Here is a 12037-nt window from a genome sequence, read left to right as displayed (position 1 = left end):
GCTGGGACATGGCTTTATGACTCCATCTATTTAAAACTGGTCAATGTTGTAAAGTTGTAGAAGGTACACATCCAGTTCTCTACTTGGACTAAGGTGTGCCACATCTAAAACCCCATCATCACAGTACTTTGCATTTATGCATCATCCTTCCTTTCACAATTAATCAAGCCTCATGCAGTAACATGCCTGGGAGTCAGGTATTGTTACACCCTGTTCATGGATTGTAAAGTGAGAGACAGAGATGGGGGGAGGGTAAATGTTCATATATATGTGCACCTGTGGACACACATACAGAGGAGCAAGTGTTAGACCATTCATCCCCCAAACCCCTTGTCACTGAGTATCTGTAAATCAGTTGTACTTGGTCCCAAACAAATGAAAGTGAAAGAAGTAAAGCTTTAATCCCAGACTTTGTAGAAGTTTTTTGTACGTGGGTGGCTTTGTTTTTGCCAGATACACAATTAACACTGGTTGAAAGGATTTGTGCTAGTATAATACTATCATCAACACAATTATGATTTGTAACAACAATTGTTTTCTAAATTGAAATAATTACACTGAAGAAAGATAATGAGATAACTTTATTGGTTTACTTTAGTCCTACAAAGTGAACTTTAGGTATTTGTAGCTGTGATTTAAAACTCAAACAAGTGCTCATAATCCCAGTTCCACTGTGTGCCAGCTACAAGGAACAAATGCAATTTTATCTCCAAGGGCAGCAGTTTAGCTCTCTGTATCTTCCTCCACTCTTTTGGAGCTCACTTCTGCCACACTTACTCACACAGAGTAGTACCTGACTCCACAAAAAGTCCAACTGAAATCATTGCCGCTATTTATGTAGTAAGGGACTAATCCACATTATGTAAAAATTGTCAGAATCTGGCCCCTTAATTATAATCTTGTAAATTGTTTATAACTTTCCTACCCACCAAGCAATCGAATTGCTCTGCTTGTTCTAGAACATGGGAGAATGGTGATCCAGAACAAAGAAGTGAGCAAATAAACACATTCACCCCAGTCTGTGAACTGGCCTAATATGTTAAGTCATTGTTATATGGGGAGGTGAACACCATTTTAGTTGTGATAATGCTTGATAATGAGAGAGTTTAGTTGAAGGTGAAGAAATCCTTTAGGGGCCTGACCCCTCCCCCACCTCTTCTAAACAAGTTAATAAAGAAACTTTACCAGAGTGCCTTAATCTGCTTATTTTCAAAGTATCCTCTGAAGAGATCTGTGACAAACAGGCATATCCTGATTTCATACCTTCCTAAATCAAGAGCAAATCAGTTTCATCAGTGTAAAAATGGTGTAAGTGTGAGAGGAATCAGGCCCATCGATATCTCTATAGGAAATATACTGAAAGCATAATTGCATTTTAATACCTATTCTTTAAATATTATTATATAAAATATGTTATACTTGCAGACTTGAGAAAGAAATTGAAGCTCTGGAAAAAGAAGAGATGAAAATCTCAGTTAATGAACAGGCAATTTTAAAGAAGCTTAAATCAGTTGAGAGAACAGCAGAAGATATCTTAAAGGTTGGTGTTACAACACTTCGGAAAACAGGACTCTTTACTAAAATCTATTTGTTATAATAATGAATTAAAGAGGAATTGAATGGATCATGAGACTGATAATGAGATATGGGGTATTTCACCTCATTAGTTCAAATCTAACACAGAAGAGTGACCAAAAGATTATAGTATCCAATGGCTACATGATCTATATGTAAAGAGTTTGGTGGTTTCAGCCCATTACTCTATGGAAAAAATATCTACAGCATATCACGAAATCACACACTGCAATTGTCAGCTTTGCAGGCAATCTCAGCAGAGAGGGCAAGGAATGAATAAGGAGCATGGACACTGAGCTACCTAAACCCTTGAGGTGGTCACTCCAAGCAACTATATTGTGACAACTAGTTTGTCTCTCTAGTATCCTGGGACTGACAGGGCTACAACTACACTATATTGTTCACCTGTCATAGATCCTAAGTGCACTTACAATAAAAATTGTATGGTACCATTAATCATTAGTAAGCTACGCTGACAAAATGTCAACAGCATTTTTTAAAACCCTCTTATCTCCCTCTTGAAATAAAAGAGAAGCCTTAACCCATAACTTCAGGAAAACCCTAGCTAAACAGATTTTCAGCAATATGCCTGAAAGTCAACAAACTTGGGGCCAGAGTGCACAACACTTGCTCATGCAAATAGACTCACTGACTTCAATGAGATTACTCACAGCCACAATTGCCCGGTGGCTTTGTCAGCTCCAGGGGGAAAAGTAATTCCTGAAGTGAGGGCCCTCCACTAAGAACACCCGGTCCTCTACACTCCAGAAGTACAAATCTATGGGTTGTTCTCTAGTGCCACGTGAAACTGTGAGAGAGAGGCCATCAGGAGCCAGACTCTAAGGGGATAGATAAAGCATGCTGGCAGAGTGGAGTGGGAAAGCTTGCCCCACCACTACAACTGTCCTGTTGAGAGGCTGTTTCCATTTCCAGATATCTTCCAGTTCAAACTGAGCAACACAGAAAGTTAAAGAGTTGTGCAGTAGAAAAGTCTCTGTGTTTTGAGTTAATTTCTTAAAACTGAAATAATCACATATCACATTTTGTTGTTCTTTCTTCATAGTCTGTGAAGGTAGCTAAAGCAGAAATTCAAGAAGGTATGTTCAACAGAAGCATTTTATATTAAAAAAAATTTTTTTAATGTTTGTTGCATGAAGCCAATGAAAAGTACTGTGGATCTCCTATTTATTTATTTTTAACAGAGCCAGTGGACTACATATATACCAATATACCCGACCTTCCAAAATCCTTCAGACCTTCTGCACTGAAAAGGGCAGGACAGGCAGGAACTGAGGATGATGAGGAAAACAGAAGAGGTACAGATTGGTAGTAACTTTAGAAAGAGTGCAGATTTGTAATGGTTCATAAGCCTCTTAAAAAATTAAAGCTAACTTATTTAGGGAAAGGATCGAGAGACTACAGATAATAGGCATAATTCTCTTCTTACTTACACACAGTAACTCCATTGTAGTCAGTTGAGTGGCACTGCTGTATAACTGATGTACCATTGAGAATGAGGCCCCATGTTTTCTAGCACTTTCATCCAGCACTGACTTACTGTACTTGATGTAACCCTATCTGGTTCTGATAGTAGTCCACATAATGCATTTTCCATGAGCAATTATGCCTGCTGAGTAACCCAAATCTAACCACCCCCTGACCTCCGCAAAGCTTCCTGTCTCCCACTGTCTAAGACCAAGACTCTACTCCTGCGTAGCATTACACTCCCTCGATTCCCATTGACTCCCACTGCTTGGCACCTTGTAGGAGCTGGCCTCAAGTTTAACCTGGCTTTCTCATTTGGTGTTGCATATTAGAGCCTCAAACAGCTGATTTTCTATCAGAGATGAGTCCCAACCAAAATATTATTTCTTAATATCTTCAAACTTTGAGGAGGACAGCAGGGGATAAAGTGGGGGTTCAATCTCAGAACCCAGATCTGGATTCAAATGACAAGGTTGACCATTTTTGCTATTCTATGCTGAACCAAAAGCTTAGATCTTAGTGCATGCCTCATTCTTTGGTGCCTTAGACTCAGGATCCAAATTCTGTGGCACAGGACAACAATCTCTGCTGACAATTGGACTACGAGATTTGACAGTTTATCCAAACCACCTATCATAAGGATAGGATCTAAATATTTGTTGCAGCTACTATGTTATCAATGTTAAGTTCTTATTTCTCTTAACAGCATTGTTTGCCATGGAAATTAAAGTTGAGAAAGACATGAAGACTGGAGAAAGCACAGTTTTGTCTACCATACCTCTTCCGTCTGATGAGTTTAAAAGTACAGGAGTAAAAGTCTATGACGATGGTAGGAAGTCAGTCTATGCAACGTGGTCCAACGGCAGCATAACACACAATGGCATAGATGAGCTTGCACCTGTTGAGGTGGAAGATCTTTTAAGAAAAGCAACTGAAAAAAATGCTAAATCTCCTACAGAGTATCATGAGCCTGTGTATGCAAACCAGTTTTATAGGCCAACAACTCCCCAGAAAGACAAATTAGTTCCTGGACCAAATTTGGAAGACACTGTTAAAAAAGAGACTAATGAACTTGGCAATCATCAAAATGAATCTTTCTATAACAAAGGCAACAGGCAACATAATGAAGAAAATGGTTTTGATCTTCCCAAAGTAATACTGCCAAAGTCTCCCTCTCCGGGGTCTCAGCAAAAAGAGGGAAAGGTACACATTAATCCAAAAAACAGGATAATACATAATGACAAAAGAGGAGCTCTACAAAAGGATTTGGAACCCTATCAGAAGATAAGAGAGAATCATTGTGAGGCAATGTTTATGAACTCAGAGAATACCAGTGAAAAGTCTCCTGTAACTCAGGATGCTGATGAAGACATTAGGTACAGCATTGTTCAAGCTGTGCCATGTTATGTGGATGATACAGAACCTGTTACAATGATTTTCATGGGTTATCAGCATGTAGATGATTATGAAGAAGCAGCAGCAAACAAAAACTTGTCCAGATATGATGGAATTATCCGTGCGGAACTGGTTGTCATTGATGACGATGATGAAGATGACAGCAACTCTGAGAGACCATCGTATCATCCTGTAGGCCATTACAGTCAAGTTTACCAGCCACCCAGCAAGCAAATAGCAGAAGTTCCACAGAGGATCCCGGAGGACAACCTAGGTGGAAACATGAATAAATCATCCCACAAAAATTCCATATCACTGGAAGAACAAGAACAAAGTTTGAGCTCTATGTACCATACTCATCTTGATGGCCAGCTATCTGGAGACGGTACAGAGGATCCCTCGTTAACAGGTAATAAAAAAGGAAAATCATGTCACTGCTGTTCACTCATGTAACAACTGATTGCATCACTCTTTTTTCCAACTAACAATCCTTTTCACTTTCCCATTCTTCTGCTGTCTTATGGACAATTACACAATTATTGGTCAATGTCTTTACTCTTTTTATTTGTTAACGTATGCTAATCTGAATTTTTAGTACTTTGGAATGCTTTTTTCACCTTCAGCAATGCTCTAGTTGGCATATTTTGAAATAATGATCATTTTGAAAATTAATTTCCAAAAACCTATTTCCACAATGTTCAAAGATTAAAAAAATGAAACAGAAATTTAACACTCTTGATTCTTCTAGAAATGCCAATTTAAAATACTTCTTTTGACATATGATGTATAAGAATACATTCACTTTGCTTCCGGTGACTAATAGCATTGCTTCTTACACTATGTATCTCCTTTTTGGGACATATCTGTGCCTGTGTTCTAACTACTTCCTGTATAATCTAATTTATGCCTTAAATTAGAAAGACTGTTTAGCAAGCAGCTTTACATTCTTCTTGGATCAATTTTGCCTACCTTGCCTTGACTATGTTTATGCAAATTAATGTTTTTTCTAGCCTGATTTATTTAGATATTTTTATAGTTTTTAAAATATGACAAAATGCCATTTTCCTGTCTGTATATTAACTTCAGTCTGTCTGTATTGTCTATCTGTCTTTATTTATTAAAATACCTTACTTTTTTCTAATCTGTTAACATCTACAGTCTTGCACTCTTTCTTGCTGTACAATTTTATAAAAATGTTAAAAAGAAATCCTCAAATAGCAATAGTTGTCTATCAAAGTAAGCGAATATGTTTTATATTTATACTATAATTTAGCTATCAGTGAAATATATCTAAAGAATAAGAGGAGCATGTTTCACTCAACTGGTAAAGGTTATATTACATTTAAAAGAAAAAGATATCATCATAATATAACTCAAATGTATTCAATTGCATCCTGATCCTGTACCCCTCCCACCCTCCAAAATTCCCAGTAGTTTTGATTGCAGAAGACATGCAAGATTGGACCTTAGCTAACAATCCACTGGTGATCTAGCAATAGTTAGAATGTTAGGAAAGGAGTAGCAATTTAAATGTAAATATCTCCACAGGACATGGATACTTCATTGTAGCAAGCTAGCAATTTCAAGTAATATTGCCTGAGTATCACTGTACTTGGAGAAGCTTCTGCATAGCTATTGTGAAAGGATGCATTCACTTATTTCATGTTCGCATGGTGCAGTCATGCACCATGCAGCCAGAAATTTTAAAGTTTACTTTTCTTTCACTTTCAGAAGCTGAATTTCTTTTGGCAGATAGAAATACACTCACAGGCTGGTCCTGCATCATTTTAACAGTAAACTAACAATTATTTCAGTGGGAATAAAGCAAGCCTTAAATGTAGTTCTTTTAAACCATTCTTATCTTTGCCTAATTCCACTGATTTAAAATTTGTATAAGAGAGAGGAGAAACAGATCATTGGATGTAATCCTAGCCCCATAGACATCAATAGAAGTTTTGTCATGGACTTCAATGGGGACAGAATTTCACCCCCTATGTGCAATACTATCTCTAACAGCGTATTTTAAAATTCCCAGTGGAACATGGAACAGGGCCACATCCCTCTCCTTCCCCCATCTTTTTGTCACCACCCCTTGCCCTATTAGATGGTGGAAAAAGCCAGGAAATGACTAATTGTTCCATACAGCCTTGTAGTCATACTGGTAGTTCTAAAAAGGAAACAAAACCAGGAAAACCTCTTATATCCAAAGTAACAATGTATTACAAAGGGCTACTGCTTAGAGAAAGAAAAAAAACTGTTTACAAATCAATAATTCGCTCAAATCCAACTACCAAGTTCATCCTGGTAACTCCACTGAAATCCGTGGAGTTACCCCAGGGATGAATCTGGCACATTACCGTTAATTGTTATCGCATTGCAAGCATGAAATATATGGCAGAATGCAGATTAAAACAGAGCCGGAGACATACAATTCTCCCCCTAAGGAGTTCAGTCACAAATTTAATTAATGGATTTTTTATTTATTTTATTTTAAAAACGAGCATCATCAGCATGGAAGCATGTCCTCTGGAATGGCGGCCAAAGCACAAAGGGGTATACGAATGTTTAGCATATCTGGCACATAAATACCTGGCAATGTCAGCTACAAAAGTCCCATGTGAACACCTGTTCTCACTGTCTAGTGACATTGTAAATAAGAAGTTGGCAGCAGCAGCATCTCCCATAAATGTAAACAAACTTGTTTCTCTTAGTGATTGGCTGAACAAGAACTAGGACTGAGTGGACTTGTAGGCGCTAAAGTTTTTCATTGTTTTGTTTGAATGCAGTTATGTAACAGCAAAAGAAAAACCCAGAACCCACATTTGTAAGTTGCACTTTCACAATAAAGAGGTTGCACTACACACTTGTATGAGGTAAATTGAAAATCATCTTTTATCATTTTACAGTACAAATATTTGTAATAAAAAATATAAAGTGAGCAGTGTACACTTTGTATTATGTGTTGTAATTGAACTCAATATATTTGAAAATGTAGAAAAACATCCAAAATTTTAATAAATTTCAATTGGTATTCTACTGTTTAACAGTGCAATTAATCGCAATTAATTTTTTGGAGTTAATAGTGAGTTACCTGCAATTAATCAACAGCCCTAGTTTAAACTAAACCACTAAGTGAAGGCTATAAACAAAGAGTTTAGTTTAATTACTCACATTTGCTTTTAAACTTGTCACCTATCCCAATCAAGAACCATACAGCTGTTTGCTCTGCATTAAATTAACATTAAAGAAAAAAAATTAATAAGCTTTGAAATTTAGCCCAGCTATCTTCTAAAAGTGTTAATGGATTCATTCTCTGTACTTTGTCTATGCTGTGAAATTACCAGCACTAATCCTTTCTACTAATTTCTTTCTATAATACTAAAATAATGCTTAGTCTGTTGGATCTAACCATTCGGGGTAAGTGCATTCTTCCTTATTCTAAACAAGGAGATTTTGATTCAGAAGCAGAAAGCTAATCATACTATTCACTGAGGTTTTCTGTTCTCTTTTCTATCCACAGCTCTGAGGATGAGAATGGCAAAGCTGGGGAAAAAGGTGATTTAACAGCTGGAATGACATGGAACTCACATTTAGGCTTTATTAATCAAAAGAGAATAAAAGTTAAGACTTCCTTTATGCCTGTTTTTCTGGACTTTGTGTTTTGCTTATTCTAAAATATAAGTGTGTATTACATATATGCAGCCCTGTCCCTCTGCAGAAACCCAGTGACTTCACTAGGATTCCTCCCAGACATAAGGGGGCATCTGCATGGATAAACAGTGCAAATCAAATCCTGCAGTCCTTACACCTAAATAAAACTACTACTGATGTCAATAGGAAATTTTCCTACATAAGAACTGTCAACTTTGGCCCTATATGAGCATACTGATATATACCTACACCCACATGCTCTCTCTCTCACACACACACACACAAATAGTTGCCATGAATACAGCACGGATAAGCAATTAAACACCCCTTGAGGAAATTCCAGTCTTCAATTTTCACACACATGCACACACTCGAAAGTGAACCAACCCAATTGAAGATGCTGTTGCAATGTATTTCTAGTGAAAGTTTATTAAGTTAATGTAAAAAAGAAAAAAGCAGCAATTTAAGGTAGAAATATGATGGAATGTAAATATGCAGATAGATTCCCATAGCATAAATAGATGTCGCACCACTGGACTCTGATGGATTGGTAGCAACGGACAACAGCTGAGGACTTGGCTCAAAAATGTTTTAGTCAATAATTACAGTTCAGGTTGTAGCATACTATCAGGAGGCTCTTTCAAGTCAGCCGCACCCCCGCAGGGACGTAAAAGCAAATCCAAGTTCTCCCTCATTAGGTGGTAACGGTCTGTCACCATGCTGGCTGTGGGTGGGCGTTCTATAACTGTACTCCTACACATGGGAAGTGAGCAGGCAATAGCTAGTGCTAAATCTGATGCTAGACTTAGGTGCAACTCACACAAAGCACCCCATTGTGCTTGGCAAGCCCAGCTCTGTTTATTTAGCTCCCCTGCTGCCCCACATGCAGTGAGCCATCATCATACCTGACACAAACACCTTCTGAGATATACACATGGGTGCTTAAAATGTAGGGCTGCAAAATCTCAAATGTTAGAACTTGGCCAAATGCAAGAAAATGAACAAATAAAACTGAATAAGGTTTAAGCTGGCGGGTGGCAGTTCTTTTCCACTTGCATTGTTTTCTCTCTCCTTCCATCTTTAGTAATCTTACATTCTCCTATTTTTTTGCTTTTCCCTTTTGTCTGTTTTCTCCTTCTAATCTGACCACCCCTGCTCTCCTAGTACCACACTCTCTCTCTCAGGCATTTTCATCCTAAGAAGATGGAGTCCCTTCCTTTCTCCTCCTGTGCTGGGGGACTCCTTGGTTCCTTATCACCTCACATTCACCATCCCCAAAAAGTTCTGGGATAAGGAAGTTGGAAGTCAGAGGCATGGGGGTGTAGGAGAAGGGGATGGGATTGGCTTCACTTTAAATCTGGAGAAGTTTAACTCAGTGTTACAGCTGGGATAAGTTTGCTTACTAAGACAACTCCATCCATGCAGGACCAGTCCAAATGCTAGTTGGGGTGCTGAGTATACCCATGGTTAAGCAGGGGTAGAATCCTCAACAGGCTGACATGCAATGAGAGAGAGGTTCTATGACTGACTACAGGACCCCTCCAGTCCTCATGCATCCCCTCTCAAAAGGATAAGAGTGGGGGAAAAAGGACCAGCAGCAGTAGATTTCACCCCTACCCACAAGCAAACAGACAGCCTTCACAGAGCTCACTGTGGCCGAGGACCACAGACTCAGCAAGGCCTGAATTCTAGTAGGGCCTAAAGATCCTAAAGATCCTAGATAAAGGGCCAGAAGATTAGGTCTTCTGGAAGGAAAAGAAATATTCTCTTTGCAGCGAGAGAAAGGATGGAGCTTTTCCTAAAGTAATGCCGCCCGTGCATATTTAGCAAATTAGGAGGCTAGGAGCCATTTGATGATGTACCTGACTCTGTATATTAAGTACTGTAATTTAAGTATTTTTCCACAATGTAAGGAAAATGCTCAAGTATTAATGCCCAATTTAAATATACTTCAGACAATCCAAATCAGTCAACAGAACATAAACATTGCTTGAATTCATGAGAAATGCGTGGTACAGTGCCCCAGGAACAGGCTGCCTGTGTTGCCACAGCTGGGAGAAATATGCTGCCCCCACACCCTCAATACCTGTGGCCAGACTCTCCTTAGCAAAACAATCACCGGCATTAGTTTTTCAGTGGTAGCATCGTTTCTACAGTGACTTATCTCCTCCCCATCTCAGCGCACACAAGAGCTCAGTGCATCACAAAACTGAAGGGCAGCAGGGTGGGGGGCATTAAAAGACGACTGGGATTTTCCTTGCTATGGGGGGGAGATGAGAGAGGAGAATCATACACAGGATCATGTACATAAGCTTCCCCAGCACCATTAAATAAAGACTTTTGGAACTTAACCCTAGTGAAGTTGTACAGGTGAAAATAGAAGCTCTGTCAACCTATCGCAGTCAGTTCAACCATGACCTCTTAAGTAAATACCAGTTTCACTACATGTATCTGTGAAATACATTCAGTTTATTCACTCGCTTATCTAATATTCTGATATAGTTCTAATAAGCTCCTTTAGGATAAGTTTCTTTTTATTGACCCGCTTTAGTACATATCTCCCATACCTAGGCCCCCACATCTACAGTTCTAAAAATTGGGGAGGGGAAAAAAAAACCCCACACCTAACAACCTGTACAAGCTCCCGCTGTATACAATATTAAATTAAAGTTCTGTTGAACAGTTTTCATAGTCAAGAGAATTGACAGTCTCCAGCACCTTTACAGCATCACTTGTGTGTATTTTCACCACTTCATTTTTCCTCTAAAGTAGACCAGGGTGAAACACTGCTTCAGCAATAGGACTTTTGCATTAAGGAGCAAACTGTGGCCCTATTGACTTTATTGGCCCAGGAGTGTGTTTACACTGCGCCTCGGAATGCTTCGTTTCCTCTTTGGGAATATTGGAGGGTGACAGAACTTCAGCATAACAGAAGAAATGACTAGTAACCAAAGCACCGATCCTTAAACCCTAACTCATGGGAGCAGTTCTGTTAACATCAATGACACAATGTAAGTGGAGCCAGAATATGGCTTTAAAGGAGAAATGCACTGCCACAATGGAACTATTCATGTGATAAATTACATCTTGTGTCACAAAGAGTTGGAAGGAAGGGGTCCTGCTCACCTTCTCATTGGAGTAGTCCCACTGAAATCTATCAGGTTTCACACAGGAGTAAGGAAGCAGGATTTGATGCTGGTAGTAAAGTAATGTAGTTCATGTTTGATGTAATGACTGGCATGGAGGAAGTAAAAAATCAGTATGCCTAATTCTATGCTCCCTTACACAGGCAAAATTCCCCTGGACTTCAGCTGGGAGTTTTGACTGTGCCATGATCAATCAGTCCCACAGAGTTAGTTATAATTTTGATTGAATGTAATTTAATAGCAAGATATAACCGTAGAAAGAGACAGCCTAACAATAATTCACCCACCTTTATTTAAAGCTAGATTACCAAATGATTGGAAAGGAATACTAATAGCACTCAAGGGCTCTGGAAATAAACCTGCTGCCAGGGCCATCTGTTCTGCTGCTGCCATGGGATGGTCCATTAGTCTTTAAACAGAGCTATAACACACCCGAGCAGTGTTTTGTACTCCTCCCTGTGCTGAGCCTGGTCCAACACCCATTGTCATTAATTCAGAAACTACTATCTTCACTGGGTGTTATTTAAAGTCTCTGCACAATGGGCCTAACCAAGGAGCACCAAGTGATAAATGTTAGCAGAATGATCCAGTGATTTTTTTTCCCCCTTTTGAGATGAGGTGGTTAGTCTCACTATCATCTGGGAAGGTGACATGAGCAGCAATCCCTGGAAACCTTTTTGGGGAAGGCCAGTAGTGCAAGAGATTATTAAAAAAAGAAACAGACCTTTAAGGTTTAAAAGTTGAATAGGTTTTCTTTTGTAGGAAGGAATCGTACACAATATTTT

The 12037-nt window shown here is 38.8% G+C and overlaps 1 protein-coding gene across 2 annotated transcripts in view; it reads left to right on the top strand.

Annotated features, from left to right (window-relative positions):
• Window positions 1-8099, top strand: part of PALMD (palmdelphin) — a 34144-nt gene extending 26045 nt beyond the window's left edge. For both annotated transcript variants that reach the window (XM_007062602.4, XM_043552651.1), the window contains 5 exons: window positions 1426-1540; window positions 2639-2672; window positions 2778-2891; window positions 3767-4864; window positions 7976-8099. In XM_007062602.4, coding sequence (XP_007062664.1) covers window positions 1426-1540; window positions 2639-2672; window positions 2778-2891; window positions 3767-4864; window positions 7976-8019 — 1405 coding nt within the window. In that variant the 3' untranslated portion in view covers window positions 8020-8099. The remainder of the gene's footprint in view (window positions 1-1425; window positions 1541-2638; window positions 2673-2777; window positions 2892-3766; window positions 4865-7975) is intronic.
• The last annotated feature ends 3938 nt before the right edge of the window (window positions 8100-12037 follow it).

The sequence above is a fragment of the Chelonia mydas genome, chromosome 8 (genome assembly GCF_015237465.2).
Source record: "Chelonia mydas isolate rCheMyd1 chromosome 8, rCheMyd1.pri.v2, whole genome shotgun sequence".
Lineage (NCBI taxonomy): Eukaryota > Metazoa > Chordata > Testudines > Cheloniidae > Chelonia > Chelonia mydas.
The sequence above is the reverse complement of the archived record's forward strand: the minus strand, read 5'-3'. Positions and strand labels throughout refer to the sequence as shown.